Below are 22,859 nucleotides of genomic sequence, written 5' to 3' on the forward strand. Positions count from 1 at the left end.
GCATAAACTCATATTGAAGCCGCATTAAATACTTTGAAGTCTTTTTACATCTATGCTCAATGGTTATATACATACAAGAAAGTGACCTCAGCCAGAGAAACACCCTGTCCAAAGAATACCTGCCTTTGTTCGGTTTTTCCTCTCTTGCTGTTTCCAAAGGCAAAATAAATGAAGATTTTGGAAAATCAGGTATTCAGACAATAATTTCGTTGTTTAAGAAATGTAACAAAAGCAATGCTCCTGGTGCAGACATACGAATTCTTGGACGTTTTGAGTATTCACATCACATACTACATTTCTAGGAGAGCACCGTGTTCACATTTTACAGCTGTTGTTTTTATCACCTATCTCCTTTCCACTGTAGTGGTTCACCCAGGCATCAGATCCGGCCTACTCTATATTCTCCCTATTCTGTCAGCCAGGCATTTTCAGTACAGGTAGCACTGGGTGTCAGAGCTCTCATCTTTAGCCACCTGGAGGGGATGAACTCTGCTAAATCTAGAGACTACATGAAGCCCCTGTCTTGTCCTGTGGATCCTAATGGGGTTTTATGGCCTAGTTTCCAGTAATTTCACCTCACCCAAGAATGGAATTGGTGGCACAAACTGGCAGAAGTGAAGTCGATAGCCTGTATTCCAGATGACCACACATAGGAAAAAAATGCCTCCTAGTGGTCCTTTGTTATCCTCTTTTAAAGCAGGCAGAACTTTTCTATTCAGCAGTAAACTTCTAATGGTTTAAAACACCATATTGTTGCTCTAAGGATGCCTCAATCTGCTTGTCCTTCCATCCCTGTTTCCACAGCCCGTGCTAAAGAGATGCCCTAATTCCAGTGTGCTCTCTGCTCAAATAGCAGGGAACCAGGTTCCCTCCTTTTCTTGAAACATGCCAAAGAAATGATGGAGCAGAGTGGCTTGCTTCACTGTTGGACTAAAGTGTTAACTTTGTGTCAGTCTGGATCAAATCATACTCTGAAGATTTCCCAATTTTTTTAAAGTTAATTTCCTAATAAATCTGTATGTGCCAGAATAGGTGTTTGTACAAAATACAAAAAAAGATTTGCTAGTCACCGTGAGCTCTCTGCCTCCTCACTGTTATTTCAGCATAACAGCAAATTTGAATTTTGATCCAATGGTACAAAGGTTAATGGTGTTTTAATGTAGCTACCTCTTACAAATCTTCCTCAAACTTAATTTGCCTTGATATCTTCTTGTGGACGGGGCAGGCCACTCATTTACCTACTGTAACTTTGTACCTTCCTCTGCACAAGCTGGTTGAAAATCTGGGTTAAATGACCTTTTGGGAGTTCTCTGGGCAAAAGGTCATGTCCTAAACATACCTGTTTTGCTGTTTACACCTAGCAGAATAGCCCACAGGTTCTGAGTCTTGAAGCTGGATCTGAGACAGCTCTGAGATACAAATCAGCTTTGTGTTTTGTGTGAGGAAGGCCGTGTTTGTTTTACCAGAAGATGGAGCTCTCTGCACTCAGTTTGACTGGAACCTGCCTTTTTTATTTCCCCCCCACCCAGTATTTTAAAAGGTGTTTTTATGATAGTGTTTGTGCTTACAAGAGAGTCCCTTTCAGCTATGATGGTTTGCATTTTTCCATAATGCCTGTGAATTGTTTGAGAAAACTTAACGTGAAGAATAATTAATTCCTGAGTGCTGAAACACAATCCAGCCGAAATCTTAGGTTTAGATTTAATTTTAATTTAGGGGGAAAATGCACTAACAGTTTGCAGAGGGTTCCTGATGGATGAAGTTACATGATGTTTCTGTAAATTTTGTTAAGCATTGAGTTATGTACAGATTTTTTTTCATACAGATATGAAGCCTTGTTGTTAAACTATGACTACTTTGGAAAAGAGGGTATCAGTAAAACATTTGGTTTCAGGCAGTTACATGGAGCAGGTGTTTATATTTAAGACAATACTTTGGTATATGTAAGTGTGAAGGTAGTCTTTCTTATTATAAAAATGTATTAATTCCTCATTAATTTATACCAGCTCAGGAGATGGCCATTCATATGTAAAATTACTAAGTTAGAAATTAATCATTTTGTTTCTATTTGATAAACTTTGTTCATTTACAGCAACAGGTTCTCACTCTTTTTACTGTGTCCAAAGGATGGAAAATGCTACAGCAGTATGATACACACCATTGTTGACTGATGGAGGATGAAGCTGGTACAGGACTTTCTTAGTGGTATTTGAGGGTGAAATACATCCTTGGCAATGGATAGATTACTTTCATCTTTTCAATTTGTTTCCTCTGATTAGAGTTAGTGATTTCTTTACTTTTAGCAGCCTTCTCCTATCTTTGACTCATTAGTAGCAATGAGTCTTGCTTTTGCTAATGCAGCTATGTTTCTTCAATGTGCCTGTCTCCAATCTGAGGGGATGCCCAGTGGATATTACAAATGGGGAAAATGCACTGATTGTATTACAGCTATGTGCTTTGGGTTGAGCTTGCAATCTTAAACCAGCATTGCTTTATTCTGTTCTCTATTCATCATCCAGGGATAATTGCTTTGTTTCTAATTGATTTATGTTAAAGTCCTGTGTTTCTCTAAATAACCAATTTTTTCATGTCCAGTTATTTGAGCTCTTTCTCCAGATTTTCTTATAACTCTCTACAAAATGGAGAGAATCATGATTGCTAGGCTGTGCTCCCTTGTAATAGCTTTTGTAGTGCTCACACTAATCTCTAAAGCAACTGGATTCCTGAAGCATCCTAATTACCATCTCTGGAGGTGAAGTAGAGCTTGTTGTTATGTTATGCTGTGCTAACATTTGAGTGTGTTAACATGACACTCCAGTGGGTCCTTGGAAATATCCTTCTCTAATGTACAGCCGTACATTCCAGCGCTGACTAGAAGTTACCTCACACTGTATGCTCAGCCACTTCTGCTTCCACTGTTCACACTGCCCATGCTCTACCCTTCACACACTGCTTTTATGTGTTCTTAAAGGGCTACCTAACCACACACACTGTTTTGGAGCTGTGATACTTTATATATGAAAAAGGGAACACAGCCACAATTAAGACTTGCCTTGCTTCTGCTAAGCTGCTCTGGGAGTTCAGAATGGTGTCTGGTCTACCTGGTCGGTTTGTCTGTCTTTTGCAGTGTGTTGAATAGTTGTGTACTGTGGTATTAAAATGTGGCTTAATCAGGGAATGGCTCAGAGGGTTGGGTAGGACTGGGGGGAGGGAGCTGCACACAGTTTTTATTGTGCATGTCTTTTGACCACTGCTAAGTTTGGTTACTAAGTAAGAGAACCTATGCAATCATGATATCTTTGATGTAATATTTAACTCTGGGCGTTTTTCAACCAGCTTTTCAGATGCATGGCTCTTAAATTCTGTAGTTTTTTTGCAGTGACCACAGCTGCATTATATAGCAGGTTAATACAGCCACAGAATCATTTCTACCAAGAAGAAAGAAGTTGTCCTAAGTCCTTCATTTTTAAAACCGAGCTATATTGCTTCTTTCCCAAATCACTGATCTATCACCAGTGGCAGTTTTACAGCCATATTTGTTAGGAAATTTGCTTACTACACTGTCTACAAATATTCAAAAACTGCTATACTATGCAGCTGAGGACATACATTCTTAAAGAACGTAATCACATGCACAAGAGAAATGTCACAGATGTAAAGTAGTGGATCCAAAAAACTTACCACTTTCCATATCGTGGATGTGGAAAGTCAGAGAAACAGTAATTAATGTGTGTCCCTCCCCTTCCCACCCCAACAATCTGTACTCCTGTAGCATTAGCCTGATGGATCCATTACTGAGAAGTAATGGGGATACCTTTTTGTGGATCAAGCTAAAAGCTGAAAGGCACAAGCATTTAGAAAATCCCGGTGCTCCTGAGCTGGTACTAGAAAATGCTGCTTGTAATTTCCCACTGATGCAAGTTGCTGGTTTAGATAAGGACTAGCATTTCAAGCACTGCCTGGCCTAAATGTGGCTTGAACAAAACCTAATCTGCAGTGTTTGTGATCATGGGCAAGTTTCAGTGGACCTTTTTAGCACTGGCCTTGGAGTCCTAGAGGTGTTCCTTTGGAGAACAAGTGTCTGCTTAACACTGTAGTACTTGGGCATTTCTCTTCTCTTGCATTGATCCCATCAAGGTGCCTCATCACTTATTGCATCTGTCTTATCAGCACACAGAAGTTTGGTTTTCCCCTTTCTTGTGTAAAATGCAAAGAATTTGCTTTTTTTTAATTTAGTACCTCATCCTGGGAAGTGCATGTCACAAACCAACTCCACCTTCACCTTCACCACCTGCCGCATTCTGCACCCCTCCGATGAACTCACACGAGTCACGCCAAGGTAAGGGATTCTCATGATGGCAAAGCATTCAGCTCTATCAGAGTTTCCCCTCTAAGCAAATGCAAAATAATAGCATAAGCATAGGCATTGGCTGCATTGGTGAATTACAACACACACACCAATTACTCCTCCAATTTTGAGTTACCTCAGCCTGATTTTGAGAGGCACGTGTGGTGTTTTAAAAAGCCAATCAAAATTTCTTAAGTTTTGTTGTCTCTAGATGTTGCAGGATCAGGCATAACTATATTGGCTTCTGGTATCTAAACCTGGCTACTCTTCATCTTAGACTAGTTATAGTCCTCATATGTGAATGCACAGAATGTGATCTCTCACAAAAAAGATGAGAAGTTTTTTCAGGGAGAAAGTCTAAGTCTTTCCTCTCAGAAGAAGAAAAGATGTGCAGATAAAGAAATCCAGGAAGTACTTGAGGAATGGAGGAGGAGGTATAACTGGAAACAGGGAGATGTCTACTTTGTACCTTGGTGTAATTGTTAGAAATGAATTCCTGGCAGCCAGACTGAAACTGATGCAATAGCAATTGGCAGTATAGACACTGCATGCCAACAGTAGGCAGTGTTGTGGCCTTATGGAAGGTGAAGATCAGACAACCAGGGGGAGGGGGGCGTGTGGTGTGGTGTGAATTTCATACCTAAAGAGGGAGTTTTCCTCCCTTAGCAAATCAGGATTTACAGAATGTTCTTCTCTGTGTATAAGGACAGTGCTTTCTCTGCCCCTTCCAGCTCCTGTGTGGGGGTGTACCACTGTGTAGGTCCCCGTGCAGAGGGGGTCTACACTTGTTTAGACATGATAGGCACTGACTGCCTATGAAGGGCATGAAAAGTAAGGGTATTGAATATGAAAACCTGTCAAGTGGAAAGGAAATGTATGATGTTTAAATGTAACTTTTTTGCATCCCTTTCTGAACTTAGTTATTAGTGGCCTGCCTGGCTTTTCTTTACTCTTTTCTGTCTTTCCCCTCAGCACAATTACTGAAGAGATGCTCTTGTATGGTTGCAGTTCTATTTTAGTTTTCTTGTTATTGTTGAATTGCTGTCAGTTGTGGTCGTAATAAAGTCTTTGGATACTAAATCAAACAAATCAGTCAGAAAAGACAGCTAAATTCAGTACATTTTCAGCTGCCTTAGTTAAATGGAAGTTCATTGTTCGTTCAGGAGAACAAAGAGCAAAATAAACAAAATATTGTTTTCAGCAGACATGTTTACAGAGCTCCTCCTTACCAACTATAAATGATTCTTCACAGGTCATGTGAGGAGGACGAGAAACTGCGTTATGTCTCGTGATGAGAGGAGGTGTAGGGCAGACACTGTGACCCAGCGTGGTCGGGGGTGAGCAGCACTGCCAGCAGCATCTCTGTTGGCAGGGTCTTGTACAAGGAATGCTAGTGTGTGTGGCACCAGATAACCCCAAGAGGTTTGGCATTTACCTGCCTGGTTGCATTTTAATCTGTGCTACCCCAGGTGTTGCTCTAACCTTACTAAATTTCATCAAGCTAAATGAAATGCTCATTTATTTGTTTCTTTTCTCAATCTAACTCTGAAACCATCACTGGGCTGAGTTGCTGAGGCCACTTTGAGTCTGTTTCTGCAGTTCTGTCCAGGCTTTCTTGTAGTGTTGGTCAGTTTGATGGGAAAAATATTTCCCAGTTAAAGCAATGCCAAAGTGATCAAATGGACAAAAAGGCAACATCTGCAACTGCTTTCTTGCAGGGATGGCTTTTTTTTTTTAATTGCACTGTAGTGTATAACTGTGCTGAAAAATTAGTAGAAATACTAATCTACATATCTGTGCAACTGAAATCTGTACCTGGAAGGAGTGAAGCTGTTGAGGTTAATAAACCATTGGAGTGCTGTAGTTTTCATCTTGTGACTAGGATATCTTGGAAGACTGGTTATTGGCACCATATGTCTGGATTTCTGAAATGTATATGGTCGTACCTTGTCGAAAGTCAGTTCATGCAGTAAACTCTTTCTTTTCTCTCCCTCACGCTTTTCAAGACTTCTGTATTGTGTATTTGGCTGTAAGGGAAGTGTACCACAGTGGCTGACACTGCTCTTTAGTTCCAATGGAATCAGAACTATGAGGGTCCAGCTTTAGTCAATGCTTGAGAAGAATTGTGAACTAACTTCTTTCCACTCAGCCTTGCCCTCAGAGTGTGTGTGCTGCTGCAGTGAGTGTGCACGGTCTCCTTAGCTCTGCTGGGAGAGATCCTTCTTCCCTGCCGCTAAGTCAGCACAGGCAGAGGGGAGAGGACATCAGGATGTGCCTTAGCACATCTGCCACATGCACTGACAGCCACAGCACACACGGGGGTGCAAGGAGACCGATTCCAGAGCCACTTAGCAAGGCTGCTTTTCTAATTATATCTGCCAGTTTTCTCAAATAAGTGTTTCACTGCAGCATACCAGGAGGAATATATGGGATTCCTCTTGTTGAATTGGATCTGCAATTCAACTTCCTCAGTTTCCCTTGCTTATGGTGGAGGTTGGTACCATTCAAAATCACTGTTAGAGATCATGTTGGTCACATCCTATTTAGCCTTGTAAAGAAGACGTGACTTGAGACTTCATAGCATCAGGCTAATATTTTTGTAATTAAGAAGTGCCTTAAAGATATGCTGATTTTTAGACCATGGGACTAGAGTTTCTGGTGTTACATGAACTCACATCACCTGCTCTCTGTAAACCAAGGATCTAGATGATGTTCTAAGCTCATCAGAAGCTGCAGCACAAAACATGCCAGGGTGTCTAACCTGACATGCACAGTAGTGTTGGCTAAGTAGAGTTCATTAATGTAAGGTGTAATGAGATGGAAAATTCCAGTCAAGGCACAATCTCAGAGCCCTTTTTGTCCATATGGGGCAAAAAAGATGCAATTTAGTCATTGGCCAGAGTCTTCTGGAAATCCAACGAGATTGTCTCAAAGTGGCTCTTTGATGCTTTTCTTGGTGCGGAGAACCCAACTTAAGTTAAAGTTGCGTGTTCTGGCTGAGCCAATCCAAGAGTGTGGCTCTACTGAAAAGGCAAGATCCCACTCTCTCCCCTGTTCTTTCTCCTCCCAGCTGCTTAGTTTTCCCCCTGTCTTCAACTGGCTTTACTTTCTCTCTGACTCTTGGTGAGTGTCTTCTACTTGCTAACCTGGCAAGGTGAGGGAATAGATTTCCTTCTTTGAACAGTGGTCAGCTCATATCATTGAATCCTTCCTTAGCATCAAGTGTTGCATTGCACAAGACTGACTGAGTGCCATTAGAGGGGATGAACCCATGCCTAGGAGATACTACTGTGGAATTCTTTTTTTTTTTTTTTTTTTGGTATGTGTGTGTACATGTGAAAAAGACCATCATTTGCACATGGTTAGAAAAAGTTGGAAAGTGTTTTTTTTCTGAGGTTGCATGGAGCTCTTGGGATTCTCTCAAACAGACATGAATCTGCAGTGTCATAGATACCCCACATGCCTTGTTTCTGGAATAACTGAGTACACCATGCCTTAATGAATGAGCATTCAGTTCTGTGTGCTCAGAAGTGACACTAAAAAGTAAATGTCTTGCTTATATCATTGGTCCAGTCTCCTGCATTTCCTTGTCTCTTAGAAGCAACTGGGAGTTGTTACAGCCAGTAGATCAGGAAGAAAAAGTGAAGGTGTTGGGTGTTGATCAAAACCTGTAAATAGTTTTATCAGGAGAAATGTGGTGCTGGCTCTCAGCAGTGGCATTAATCCTGTGAGACTGGGCTGTGAAGTGTGCAAAGTGGAGATGTGTTTTGTAAGATCTGATGGTTTTGCGCTTGTAATCACATTTGTGGGAGGCTGGGAACTGTCAGTGACCTGTGCACTCTCCAAATGGATAAAAGGCTCTGCTCAGGGTTAAAAATCTTGCCTGCAGTAAATTTCAGTTTTCTACTGGAGAGAATAATTTGACTCCTCCTTTGCTTTCAGCCTTAACGCAGCACCTACTCCAGCTTGTGGCAGCATTAGCAATTTGAAAGGCACCCCGGTGGCTACTCCCTGCACTCCTCGGCGTCTGAGTTTGGCCGAATCCTTCACCAACCTCCGGGAATCCACGACGACAATGAGCACGTCCCTGGGGCTGGTGTGGCTGCTGAAGGAAAGGGGCATCTCGGCAGCAGTGTACAATCCACAGAGCTGGGACAGAGCCAGCAGGAGCACCCTGCTGAACACGTACTCCCCGAAAATGGCGATCATTCCTTCCACTCCCCCAAACTCACCCATGCAGACACCTTCTTCTTCCCCTCCATCTTTTGAGTTCAAGTGCACCAGCCCACCTTATGACAACTTCTTGGCTTCAAAACCTGCTAGTTCAATCTTGAAGGAGGTGAGGAATAAAAAGAACATCAGGAACAGTGAGAGCCAAACTGACGTGTCTGTTTCCAACCTTAATCTTGTGGACAAAGTCAGGAGGTTTGGTATTGCCAAAGTTGTGAGTTCAGGGCAAACGTCAGCTCCTCCTTTAACTGATGACCAGGGACCTCTTCTCTGTGGGGCACAGAGACCCGTGAGGGCTCTTGTTCCTGGAGGCCTGGCACCAGACGGTCTCCCCTTGGGCTGCCCTGCCGTGACCAGTGCCATTGGGGGCATCCAGCTGAACAGTGGCATCCGAAGGAACCGGAGCTTCCCCACCATGGTGGGTTCCAGCATGCAGATGAAAGGCCCAACGTCTCTCACCTCGGGGATCCTCATGGGAACCAAGCTCCCGAAGCAAACTAGCTTACAATGAAGGACTTTATTTTTACAGCTAATCTTTTTAAATGAAAATACTCAGATTCTTTCTCCAATCTCCTTTTTCTTTCCCCACCACCCCTTCATTGCCTCTTGAGTTTGACAAATCAACTTCGTGCCTAATGGGAGAAATGTGTAAACTTTGTATAAAATGTGTAAATATGTACCAGATCTATTGTAACTAATTGGATTATTTTACTGTTCAATTGAGTGCGAAAGGCTCTATGTTATGATTGCTGTATTAAGGTTAACTTGCTAACCTTTTGAAAAGGGTTTTTTTTTTTAAGATGCACTGAAAAAAAACAAAAGAGCAAAACCAACAAAAAATAACTTGACTAGAAAAACGTGAATTCTGTAGCTAGCCTAACTTGAGTCAAAGGTGCATGGGAAGCTATTGAATGTGTTATGTGAGACCTCTCATTACATCACTTGAAGCATGGGAGCATTTGTGCTTCATTAAATACTGAGAAAAGCACTCAGTTTAACATGTGGTAGTTTTAATTTTGCCTCTGTAGATGAGTTGAGCTGAGTTATTGGAGTGCCTGGCTATTATGCCTGAATGGATGAATTTTTTTTTCCTGTTCTGTATTTGCCTCTTCCCCAAGATTATAAACTTGAACTAATACTGTGTTGAGGTCAGCAGGCCCACTGGGTACCTGGAATATTAATGTATTCCTACCACCGCTGTTTCCTTTGGCACACTTACACTCTGTGCAACTTCTTTTTTTGTTGTTTGTTTTGTTTTGTTCAATGCTGCACTGGATTGTGGAAGGGAAAATACTTTACTATGTGTTGCCGCCACTGAAACATGCTTTGTCAGTGCGCCCAAAGAAAACAGTTTTCACAACTTGTGAGGTAAACATGGCAGTGACTTCCTAGAAGTCCAAGTTGCGGAACAGATCGACAGATAAGAATGTTATAAAAGAACATGTAGCAAAACCAGTATTAGGAAAAGGTTAGTCCTTGAAACCTCAGCAGAGAACCACAGAAAACATTTAGTAACAGAATGGTACAGGCAGGAAAGAGCAACTTGCAGCCCTCATGCTGATCTTCGTGTTTCATGCATGTTGAAGACAGTGGCCTTGTAAGCAGGGTGAGAATATTCTCCACCCATTTTCTGTTTTCTTTTTTCAGAGAAACCTTTTTCATCTGAAGTCAGACCTTAGTCGAGGTAAAAATAGGGGAAATGCTTTATTTTAGCAGTGTTTTTAAAATGAAAAAAATACCTGCCATACAAACATATAACCCACTGCTTTTTCAGAAAGGAAACATAAGACCTCACGCAACCTTTAGCTGCCAGGCAATCTGAATTATATCACAATTTTTTCTCTGTTTCTCCCAACTCTGCTGAGTGCTTGTAGAAGGAGTTTAAACACCTTGGAACTGGAACAGACTGGAGGGAACTTGTTTCCAGAGCAGAGCTCAGACATAAATATTTTTTGGGAGAGGGGATGGAGAGGAGCAAAGCAGGGAGGGTTTAGCAGCCACTTTCTTTTCCTTGCACTTCTTGTGGCATCTAAAATCAAGCTCCCCGTTTGTTACCATTGTCACACTACATGTAATTGCTGTGCATTGCCATGTGTACCAGACTGTTACTAAATTATTAGCACTGATAATTTCTTGTATAAATGAAACTGTCTTTTAGTCTTTGTGATGAGAGATAGGTGGGTGGTTTGTTTTTTTCTGAATGACGTAGTTATTGCGGTAGTGCTATGGACACTAAGGATATATTTTGAGAAAGAAAAGAAAACACATTGGTCAGTTACAGCATGTGTTTGAAGACTTCTATTTATTCTATGAACTTACAATGTTTTAGTAAAATGCCATCAGCTCTGTTTGCTGTTGTATGTGTGCACTTATTGCAAGTAAATTTAAGTATCTTTTTATTTGAATGTATCTTAAACCAGTAGATAGAATAACAGTTGATTCTGAAAAAAAGTCATGGACTTCATAATGGACCATTTTATATACCCAGAGGAAGAAAGCAATACCATAAGAGAACTTAAAGTGTAGAAGTTAATCGTGCAATCGGGAAGTATTATTTAGCCTTTAAATAAGCTGTAGGAGCTGTCCACCCACCAGAGAAAGCAACTGTAACACTTCAGAATGATGAAATTTAATTTTTTCTTCACTAATATCAATAAAATAACAGAAAAGTTGCATTGTCATGTATTATTCAACTTTTTCTCTGTTCTTTTAAAGTGATAAATCTTCCACCTTGATCCCTTGCTCTCATCTTAGTTGAAGCAAAATGAGAGGCCATCCTTTGTTTTTTTGAATTCTTAGACACAGAACTGTTTGAAAAGTTTTCAGATTTTAAGCTTGCTGAAATCAGTGAAACTTGAGTCAAAAGAAAAAAGAGAAGCAAATGCACTTTTTGATTTTTTGAGTTGTGAGAAATGCAGAATTGGATGTTGTGTGGTTTCTGTATTTTGAGGAGGAGAGGAGTTTGCACTCTCCTGCCTAATACAGTAATACTACAAAACATGTAGTAACAAAATGTGAAAGTACAGAATAAGGAGGAAACATCCTGTATTTTTCAAAAGAGACAAGACTGAGGTCTGTTGTTAGCCAATATCTTTGTTACTGAGGGAGGGAACATTATAGTGATTAAACATCAGGCAGTGAGAAGCTCAAAAAAACCTGTATATGTGGTGAAAGCTAAGCAATGGGGGAGGGAATAATCAGGCAGTTACTCTTAGAAAGATTAGACACCCTCATTGAGGAGAAGGATGTGTGTGTGTGTATGAGGTGGAGAGGGAAATAAAAGCATTTGTATCACGTACTTGCTACAGAGAGAAAGTGGGATAGCAGTAATGCCAGAATAAACTCATGGAGGGCTTGCATTAGTGTGACGCAGTGCCCTACGCCAGCTGTGAGAGAGGCTGATGTCAGGGGCACAGCCAGGGCCTGTCAGTGAGTACAGACACTCATCTTTCCTCTCTGCCCAGCTCCGAGCCTGGGGGAAGCTGGTGGTCAGAAAGTTAATGGTTAACGGGAGGGATCCAGGGAGGATAAGCACTGTGCATCCAGCCCTCCTTGCCTGGTAACAGGATGAGTTAAGCAAGTGCCAGTCCAGGGAAGGTGAGAGCACAGAGTCTGAGATGCACAGAAGAGAGAGTGTTGAAATAGTGCTCCACCCTTGCAATATTCAGCTATCTCAGAAACTTTTCTGGATGCATCTTCACTTCTGGTAATTCTGCTCTGAAAGCTCGGTTGGAGGGGAGAGGAAGATAAGGTGTTGAGGATTGTGTCTTTTAAGACTGGGCTATGGACACATAAGGGAGGGATAGGCTATGGCATGTTCTTTGGAGAGCCAAGACTGGCTAAAAAAGCCTTTTGAGACTCTTCCCTCTTCTTTTTACATGTATCGTAAGTATCAGATGGCCCCACACCATACTGCTGTTGTGCACAGAGGTTTGAGAGTTCCTCCCAACTCCCTGGACACATGTACTGGCAGCTCTCTACATTTAATTGAAAAGTCCAACAATGCTGGTGAGATGTGTCCTGCCTTCCCTTGGTACAGACGGCATCTGCTGCCCGTGGCTTGTATTCATGGTGAAGAATTAGCCTCGTTCAGCTGTGCTACCACATCTCACTGGGTGCTGTTCAGACCTGCTTCAATTCACTTAACAAGCCAACTGAACCACAGAATGGTAAGGAAAATAAAAGTCCTGAAAGTTACTGGTGCTTAGCAATGTCCTTGGCTATAATGTAGGCAGTGGGCTTTCATGTGAGAATGGCCTACACTTGAGAAGCCACTAATGTTTGTATTTAAAAGATGACAGAGATTTTTGTCCTGCTGAAATAGATTTCAAGCTGTGCTGAATCCAATTGCTGTTCAATTGACACAGGTACTTTGAGATGATTAAAGCTTTAACAAGCACACAGGCAGTTTTTTCCTTTCTTTAAGGGAATTTTAATGAACTTAGGGGATACAAAAATTGAACACACAGGGAAGCCTTTTACTGCTCTGCTGGGACATTGAAAGGTTCACCTTGTTTGACTTGCAAATTCCTCTGCTCAAGCCTTGGAGAGGGAAGTGCCTGGTCTGCTGTCAGGCTTGCTGAAATGTGCACAGCTGGGCTGCAGCTGGGAACATCTGGCTGGGGCATGTTGCCAGCCCACACGCAGCAAGGATGAAGCAGCTGGGGATGCATCAAAGCTGAGGAGAGGAGAGTAGGATCCACATGTGCTCCTGCATGAAATACCAGGGGAGATGAGACTGTTCAGGGTCAGGTGCATTGGTGTAGCTGAGGTTTCCCTCACATGCTGCCCCAGCTCCCAGGCAGAGCTGCCCCATCCCCAGGCATGGGTGCTCCCTCTCTCTTGCCTAGGTTTCCCCTCATTCCGACGAGGAGCACTTGCTGTTTCCACCCTCTTTGCACAGCTGCTGTATGCACAGCTCTGCACAAGCAGAACCACAAGCTTTTCCCAAATAATTTATGTGGAGTTTGCAGTAAGCTGCTCCATTCACAGAGATTTGCCCAGCACCTGTTTTGAAATAATAAAGCTGGAACAGAACTAACTGAAAAAAGCTCACGGAGAAAATAAACAGCCTTTAAATGCAAGAAGGTATTGATTTGCTGTTTTGCCAGTGTAAATTTAGCACTTATGCACATGCTTTCATAAAGATGAATTTGGATAAAGCTGAATTAAATGTCAAGAGAGTTGGCAGTGCCAGGAGTCTCACATCCCAGACAGCACCAGGAGGTTGTGCCAATGCACTGCTGGGTGTGCTGGAATCTGTGGGGCACTTCTCAGCCCAAAATCTTTGCTGGATGCAAGGAGCTCCTACCCAGCTGCAGGGCCTCCGTCTCTGAGGCTGCTGTTTCCCTTGGGTTAAAACAGAGCAACCTAGAGAGTGGCTTCACTAATGCCATAGGATAAGGGTTGTACCAACCAGGGCTGAATGACTTTCCCAGGTTTGCTGGCTCCCCTGTTTAGCTCAAATTAGCACCTCCAGGTCACCTGGGAGCTGAACGGTGTCTCAGCAGCCTTTACAACCCTTTCCCATCTGGGGAATTTCTTCTGTTCCCAGAGGAGCAGGTGATGGACGTTTTTATGATGAGGATAATGTTGCTGAGCTGCTTATAGCCAGCTGCTAACAGCCTGCTCCCCTTTGCCTTGAGGAACAGCACTGTATCCCAGAGTCACAGTCCCTCTTCATAACTACTGCAGTTGCCCCCATACTTCTTTACTCTTAACACTCAACTCGTGTCAGTCAGGTGGTGAAATCATTTTTGTGTGTCAGGCAGAGATGCCCCTGTCCTGGGGGAGTGGCGTAGAAAAGCTGCCAAACCCACCAGCTGACTGCACTGAGGACTGTGTGCTTTCAGAGACATCTTCAGAGACCTTCAGAAGAGAGGAAGGGGAAAGAACATCTTTGTCTCTCCATCCATCTGCCTGTAGGAAAGGAGACAAACAAAAGGTTGGGGTTTTTCCTAATTGACAGCATTCTGCAATAATAAGGCTTGATTTGTGACATCACCCACTCCCAGCCCCCCCCGCAATGTTACAGTATTACATCCTTCATCAGTGTAAGCCAGGGATGAAAACATTTAAAAATATTTCTTGAATGTTCCTGACATTAATTTAAAAGATAGCAAAACAGAAACTGAGTTTTCTCCCAAGTAGTTTTAAAGAAACATCACTTTGGTGGGAAATGTTTAAATATATGCATTTTTAGATTTATTTGTATTTCCCTCAGTTTAAAAAAAAATATATTAATTGGTTTTAATCTCTTGTTTGAAAGTTTTGGGAAAAATGGGCACTTTGGACTCTCTTGCTGTGAGCAATAACCAAAACCAAGGAGAGAATTCAGGTGATTTGGGATTCATTATGCTTAGAAAGGAACCTAAAAAAAGCCAGACTAGGTGGCTTGGAAACTGGTTGACTGGGAGAAGCTTGAGAGGAAGAAAAGCAGAAAAACATTTCCATGTTTTCTAGATGAGATCCACAAAAAAAAAAAAAAAAAGGTATTTGGTGTTACTAGAGAAGAAAACTCCCCGTTACTGTTTACTGAAGTCTCCCTTTCACTGCAGATTCTGCAGTGCTGTTTGCTCCCCTAGCTGGGAAGAGCTCCTCAAAGTGTTTTTGTGCTCAACCCTTGGCACAACCGTTTTGGTTTGTTTCCCAGTCTTCTTGGTTTTGGTAGAATTTTGGTTTAGTGCAACTATTTTCTATGTATTGTTTTCTATGCTTTGTGTTTGCCTGTTAACTGCTGTAGAAATTGCTGCCTCTTTCCTTTGGCAAGCACCTGCTTTCCTGTGTGTGACAAATATTTTCCTTTTTGTCATAGTGCACACGTTAGGGAGAAACTCTGTGAATTATGCAATGCAAAAATCACCTCCTTTACAATTTAGGGCATTCCTTAGATGGGAGATCCAGCTGCTGAAGGAGACCCAGGAGCTTCAGGGAGGTTGGTTACCCGTGGTGGAGGAACAAAGTGCAAGTAAAACACATTTTTTTCAGCCTGCCCACAGGCAGACAGGAATGACTGCAGGATCTGCAGGGTGCTGGTTTTGCACAAGCTGGGATCACTGCCCAGCTCTGAACTTGGGGCCCTCTGCCCTGCTCTGAGCCAGGTGAGAGCTGGGCAGAACCTCCCTCCTCCTCTTCACATTGGTGGGCAATAGCCAACTCAGACAGCCTCTGTGATACTTGGAAGCCACCCCTTTCCTTTCAGGATACTGTGACTAGACTGTTCCAATACGTCTCCCTCTCAGGATCACCTTCTACTCTGTTCAGGAACCTGTCCTCACCCCCTCCCAAATGAATGCTTGGCTCACCACGCAGCAGAGAATGCTCTGTTTATTCTGTGATTTGCAGCCATCAGCAGAACTTTCACATTGAGTTCACAACATAAAACAAGTAAGCCAGGAAGATGAAACATGTTGGTATCATTCCTCTTTTTCACTGTTTTAGTAGTATTGGCTATTCACTGCAAACATGTGGGCTCAGTGTTTAACTCAGTCCTTTGCAAGTAGGGTCACCATGAAAATAGTTGTCTTTTCTGGCAGTATTGAGCTGCTGTGTTTATACCTGGACAAGTCCCCTAGAGTTCAAAGCTATGGGAACTGACACAAGGTTTCTCTGAAAAGTGGATAATCTGTCTGACTACTCAACCTATGGAATATATTTACATTGCCAAATGAAGGCATTATCCTGCCTCTCTTTATAGTAAAACACCCAGCAACATGCAGTGACAGGACAAGGACAATAAGTGAAATCATTTTAATATAGTATTAATGTATGAGAAACCACAAAAGAAAGAAAACGTTTTCTGGAAAATTCTGCATATGTATATATTGCATTGTGTAGTCTTACAGACAAACTTATGTCAAATACATGATTTTAAATACTTTAAAACACTGATTTGAAGAGGACAACAAATTGATTTATCTCTTTTTGTAGAGACATGGGAGTGTGATTTTTTTTTTCCTTGTTGCTATAATTTGGTGTTCTTCACGAAGAATACTCATATTCTTCAGCACTGCGGCGTCCAAAATCCATCCAGCCCATGTAGTCTCTGTCATTTATCCTGTGAGTAGGATCAATGCTCTGTACCCTGTTTCCCATAACTGAGAATCTTCCAGTGGAGCCTAAGGAAAAAGCATTTGGGAGAGCAGAGAGTAAGAGGACACATTCTCTGGGTTCACCCGTGTTCTGATCTGGCTTGTGCTCATTAGCAGATGTCTGCAATAGTTGAAATGTACCTAATACCAGCCATGTAACACCAGTGTCATGTCACTGGGGAAAACATCAGTAGAAGCCTTACATGTAATGTTCTGAAAGTGCCTTGGATTTTTTCAGTGCAATATAAACAGATTATTTTCTACCTCCTGCTGCAGGAACATTCTCCTCCTGTCTAACAGGAAGGAATATGGATAGATTTTTCCTTCTTCCCTCCTATTTTACTAGAGAGAGAGAGAGGAGGAGACCATACCATTTCTCACTATTCCTGTAAAGGCCCATGTTTACTTGCTCGTACTGGGAGAGCTGCCCTAGATGCAAAATAACTCTTCTTGAGAGCAGGCTCAAGCCTGAGACACTGCAGTCCTGTGTTGCTTAGAAAGACATTAACGTAAGTACAGGAGCTCTTACAGTGCAAATTCAGTAATAAGCAGGGTAGAGTTATGAATCCTAGGTTTTGGGAATAATCCTGAAATGGAGAGAGTTGTGTCTGGAGTTCACAGTCAGAGGTACCTATTGCTGGAATTATACAGGGTTTTCGACAATGTCAGTGCCTTTTTCATTGCTTATCCAAAGCCTTCGTAATTCTTTTTACAGCAGGGTTGGAGGCTGATTTCTGATCTTGCTTTATCCTTTCTATACGCCTTGCTTAAGGCATCAAAGACACACAAACTATTTGCCAGGAGAGTTTATGCTTTAAAAAATGGACTGCAATCCTCTGCTTTCACATCATCACATAGTGTACCTAAAAAATACAGGGAAAGGTAAATGACTTTTCTCTGTACTCCCTGAAAACAGACAAACTTGATATCTATCAATAATTAGATGGAGTTAAGCTTTGAGGGAGGAAGGAACAGATTTAATATATTAGTATTCAATGCAGACTGAGGCTTGAGGAATACTTGAATTGATCAAAAAGGAAAAGGAGCCCAAATTAAATACCATATATCCAAATCTACAAAATTGCCTTGCTTTCAGTTTCTTGTGTTTTGAAGAAACCCTTGTTGACTCTGTGCTTTTATATTTCAAGGTCTTCCTCATGTAATGCTTTATAATGAACGTGACCCAGTAAAACAAGAAGCAACTGCATTGCTTTGTTAGTGGTTGCAGGGAGTTGAAGATACACATACACACACAAAAAAGCCATGCTTAAGACATTTATCTAGAACAAAACGACAAAAAAATTAATTTTCTCTAGAATAGAATGTCTGTCATTAAATGCTCAAACCCCATGAAGTTCACATTCATAATTCAAAAGGTGTAATTAAGTTAATGACAACAGCTCCTTAGCACAATAACCAAGCAGGGCTCAGGCAGCACAGAACCATCACTCAGATGTTGGTGCTTAAGAGGCTTCTGAGCCTGATGTGACCTGTGGGCTGTAAAGGCTCCCCTGGTGCCACTACTCTCTGGCCTGTCAAGGACTCCTTAGGGGACATTAAATGTGCCTGTCACTGGCTTGAGAGTTACAACATCTCTTCTGCATGGTGCCAGATTCAAGCTGAAAGCCTAACGTAATTGAAAGCTTGGGTCACAAATTTCCTAAGAGCACCTTAATTACCTTTCCTCAACCCACCAGAGATGTCGTGTGAGTATTGCAGAATAAGTGTATGACAAACATATTCACAGTTGTAGCAGTTCAGCTACAAGGCTCTCATCAATCCCTAAGCCCTTGAGAGAACTTAACTCTCTCACTGTTTTAACTGGAAATAATTTACAAAACCAGCCTTCCTATTAATCATGAGGGCAAACGCCACTACTGGTGAGTGCTAACACTAACAAAAGCCCAGACTCTCTTTCCCCCTAGATGGAATTTTCCAGTGAGTATTATGGTTTAGACAGGTTAGAAGTGACTAATAGAGTAGATGTGAGTGTTCTACAGAGATTTCTGAAGTACTGCCCAGAGTCTTCACATTAAATAAGAATATGTTTTGATGGGAACACTGTATGTATGTTTTAAATGAAGTAAATACTGTTTGTCCCATGAACCTTCTCTCCTGTAACCAGCAATTACATCTACAAATGAGAGTTCAGCTAGCCTAGTCGCATCACAAGAATCCCAACATCTGCTTCCAGACACTTTTTAGAGTTAATTATATATGTCAATAACACATATGCAGGAAATTGTCCCTCATATTAATATTTACAGAAAAAGACATCTTAAATCCAAAGGGTGGTTTTTTTTTTTTGCTTTTTCTGGTTAACCTATTTGGAAATGTCAGCCCCATATTTAAGGAAATATAATGGGTACATAAACTAGAAGGAGATGTTCTGTTTCCATGTGGGTGGGCAACAATGACTATGCTGGGGAAAGGTAACGAGGATTCTGCTTTACAGACTCCTGCAATAACATGCTTATTCAGTAACAGCCTTAAGTGTAGCACTGAATTGTGGAATTTCACATCTGAATTATCTTGCCATTAAATTGCATGAACAGCTAGAAGAAGTTCCTTAATGGATATTGTGCAAATTGCTGACATGAGATGAAATCTTTCAGGCACTATTGAAAGTGATTCATTTTTCTGTTGTTTCTAATTTGGCTGTGTTCTGAGTACACAAAGGAGAGTGTATGGCTGCATATGTAATGCACAAAAACACATGTGGCATCTCTTAATTGCAGACCACCATCACAGATAAGCATAGGGCTTTGCCTAGCATAGACGTCAGCAGGGAAGCTGTCAAGAGGGGAGGGTTAAATGGTCTGCATTACATGGAGAAAGTTCTTACTTACATGAAGTGAACTTTATCCTAAGCACAGTCTGGGGCTAGCTGTGATTTAGTTTCCCAATGTCTGTATGCCAAGGTAATCCTAATCCTAATTACTCTCTTCCCTTGAAGCCCTGTTTCCTTCTTAGATGTCTTTTTTCTGTGTAGTACAGGGCACAGGCTGGAGTGAACCTTTCATGAGTAAACAAAATTTCTGTAGTGGCTCTCCCTGAGGCTGGCAGCCAAAAGGCCACAGCAATTAGGCTGCCCATGGTGTTACTCTATTGAGACACAGAGCAGTACAGAGATGAGACAGATCAAAAGGAAAAATGTTTTCTTGGAGAAGTTTCAGTGGCCAATGATTTTGAGCCATCATTTTTACTGGCAGCAGAGATGGCATACTTTTCTATCAATGTAAAATATATTCTGTAAGGTGTCAACAGGGATAGCTTTACTCTTTCTCTTATGTAATACAATTGTTTCCTCAAGTGACTAATAAATCTCATTATAAGAATGCCCTGTAATCCCATTGCTCTACTGATTCTTCATGTCCTTGTTACACTGTGCCATGGAGGTTTTAAGTAACAGCAAGATTGTGTTCCCAGGCTGCCCGAGACCAAAAACCTACCAGGAATTGACATATGTTGAAGAAAATATGCTTTTACTTATCATTGCTTTTAATTATTGCACTAATAAAGGTGAGCTCTGTGTTTTGAAAGCTTTCATGCTATTGTAATTTCCTCTGGGAACAAATACATGAAAAATCCAATACTCAGAATATTTCCCTGGTACAGGTATTTCCGGCTGACGTGAGGCTAGCCATTTGGTCTGCATTTATCCTCAGAAAAGTTTTCCTGCTCTTCAAACTTTAAAAGAGGGAGGGAGTGAGGATTTTAACTAAATGAAAAACTTTTATGAAAACATAATTGCTTTATGTGACATACAACGTACTGAAAATACCACCATAGTAATAAGGCAATGAAAATAGTTTAAAATACAAGCTGGACTATAACCTGACAGGGAGGTGACATTTTCTCCAGTTATCTTTACATGACTCTCAGTCAGAGGCTGCTACAAATAAATCCTTTTTTTGGGAGGGGTTTGGGAAAGAGGATTTGGAATGCTCTCTACTTCAGAAATAACCAGACAAAATCTAAATCCTGTCTTCTCTAGGAATTCGTGTTAGATGATGACAGGGTTATCTCAACTACTAAGTCCCCCTTCAGGAATTCCCACTGGCACAGAAGCAGGCAATAAGCAGTACCTTTTCTGGCTTGCTGGAGATACTTGGCCAGCAAAGCGCCGATGTTGGCTCTTTGGTCACTGCTGCCATCCAGCCGTGGCAGGGATTTCAGGGACCCAGCGGATGACGGGGCGCGGATGTGCCGGTGAGGTTCTGTCAGGCTCTGCTCCAGCTCAGCAGGCAGAGGATTCCCATTGTGTGAGCCCAGAGCTTGCTGTCCGAAGGAGCTCACCGAGAGCACAGCAAGGAACACGCAGATGCATATCCCGCTGTACATTGCTGGGGAGAAAAGCGACAGTGGGCTGTCACATGGCCAGGTTTACCACATTTTATGCAGTCCCTAGCCCCATCTTCATTAGTGATGCTGGATTCTGAGCAAACCAGGCTTGTGTTGGTTTTTTTTTTAATGTAGGTGACTGTGGGATCTGTCTTAAGTTGAAAAACACATATGTGCATAGCTAAATACCCTTGATAAAGAGGAAGGTACAGGTAATTAATTTTGTTTCTTCCAGCCTAGTATGTGCTGTATCTCCCTGATCTACTCAATTCTTATTTGCTTTTCTTTATTTGGAAGCTGTATTTCATAAAAACTTAAGGGACATGAATCCATCTCTGAAAAAACGCGGGACTCAAACATTTCAGTATTTTGCTATTGCACTAAACCCTGCTGTTATTACAGATACTCAGTTTTGACAAGTTCTATGAAGAGCCCTTATTCTACCAACCTTCATTGATTTGAACTTTAGTGTTCAAGAGGTTTCATCTCATCATACACAAAAAAGAAAAAACCAAAAACTTGTCCCAGTGAAAGAAAAACCAAAATCTAACATTTGTCCCCCAAAGCTCTTGATCTAATAGCAGGAGTGGTGAAAGCTGATTAGTTAAAATCTGGAAGGAATAAAGTGCAACCTAATAGTCTTCTTCATATTAAACAGAGAATTTAGATTTCTACTGCTTCCTTAAATGTGTACTAAGCAAAACAATGTTGGTTTACTAAATCATTTTATCACATAAGCTGAAATAGTATTTTTTCCTGGAAACAGAAATTACTCTCAATTCTTACAAGAAACAAGCTACCTAGTACTTCATGCTATGGAAGTAATTTTCACTTATAAATACCCATGAATTATCTCAGCTATGTGAGATTTTTTGAACCTCTTAAGTTCTTCAACAGTACACGTAACCTTTTAATTTTAGAAGGGGATAAAATTAAGTTTATTTGCCCAACACATACACTAGATTGAAATAATTCACAGTATATAAGACATGGGGGTTTTAAAACATTCTTAGGAGATGAATGAGGAAAGTTGAAATGTCACTCTGGTGTGGTTATTGGTGATGTACCCATCTGTGTTTGGGTACATAGAAATCGAAGGTGCATTGAATCCTTCAAATGCCCCGAGTCCTGTATTTTTTACACACACACATATATATGTATACACACACATCTAAGTATTCATGTCCTTGCTACAGTCTCCAAAGCCAACATCTCACCACTGCTGGCCGGTTCCTTTCCCAGCGGAGGGGAGCCCCACTCGCCGCTCGCCGCATCCCGCACCCCGCGCTGGGGTCCGCCCGGCTGCCCGCTCTTGCCGGAATTCTTCTCCGGCGCGAAGCGTTTCCTCCGGCACAGAGCGGGATGCCCTCCGAGCCGCCGCACAGGTAAGAGCCAGGCAGCCCCATTTCCTTTCCCTCCCCACCCTCGGCAGTGGTGCCGTCAGAAGACGGTGACAGGTGCTCCCTACCTTTCCGCTGCGCTTTTCCAAGGTCCCACTCGAGTTGGGAGCGGTGAGTTCCGTGTGTGCCCAAGCAGGGAAGTCGGGGGAGACTCAGCCTGGGCCCCTTAAATAGCGGCGGGCACCGCGGCGGTGTTTACACATCTCTGACGCATCCGGGGCCCCCGCCCGCTCAGCCCCCCGCTGCCACCTCCCCCCGCCCCGCGGACCGGCACCGGGGCTGTGTGCGCTTCACGGGGCGAGCGGGGCTCCTTCCCGCCCTCCTTCCCTGCCGCCGGCCGGCGCCGCTGGTTGCGGAGGTGTGCGGGCTCCGCGGGGCTGGCCCTGCCCCACGGGCCGGCCCCCGACGTGCTCTCCCGGCTCCCTCCGGAGGGCAGCTCTCAGCTGG

General features: G+C 42.3%; 2 protein-coding genes across 9 annotated transcripts in view; one reads left to right on the plus strand and one right to left on the minus strand.

Annotated features, from left to right (window-relative positions):
- Positions 1–11,259, plus strand: part of TRAK1 (trafficking kinesin protein 1) — a 103,499-nt gene extending 92,240 nt beyond the window's left edge. For all 8 annotated transcript variants that reach the window (XM_042044259.1, XM_042044260.1, XM_042044263.1 and 5 more), the window contains 2 exons: positions 4,237–4,339; positions 8,291–11,259. In XM_042044259.1, the coding sequence (XP_041900193.1) occupies positions 4,237–4,339; positions 8,291–9,089 (902 nt within the window). In that variant the 3' untranslated portion in view covers positions 9,090–11,259. The remainder of the gene's footprint in view (positions 1–4,236; positions 4,340–8,290) is intronic.
- A 4,627-nt stretch (positions 11,260–15,886) lies between these two features.
- Positions 15,887–22,597, minus strand: CCK (cholecystokinin). The gene is made up of 3 exons (XM_042044268.1): positions 22,481–22,597; positions 20,757–21,014; positions 15,887–16,695 (listed from the first exon to the last, which is right to left on the minus strand). Exons 2-3 carry the CDS (start codon positions 21,010–21,012, stop codon positions 16,559–16,561), a joined length of 393 nt encoding a protein of 130 aa, XP_041900202.1. The 5' UTR covers positions 21,013–21,014; positions 22,481–22,597; the 3' UTR covers positions 15,887–16,558.
- Positions 22,598–22,859: the final 262 nt, after the last annotated feature.

Source organism: Corvus kubaryi, unplaced genomic scaffold, assembly GCF_017639235.1.
Source record: "Corvus kubaryi isolate FWS band 111438036 unplaced genomic scaffold, C.kubaryi_AGA036_p1.0 37398, whole genome shotgun sequence".
In the NCBI taxonomy this organism is placed as follows: domain Eukaryota; kingdom Metazoa; phylum Chordata; class Aves; order Passeriformes; family Corvidae; genus Corvus; species Corvus kubaryi.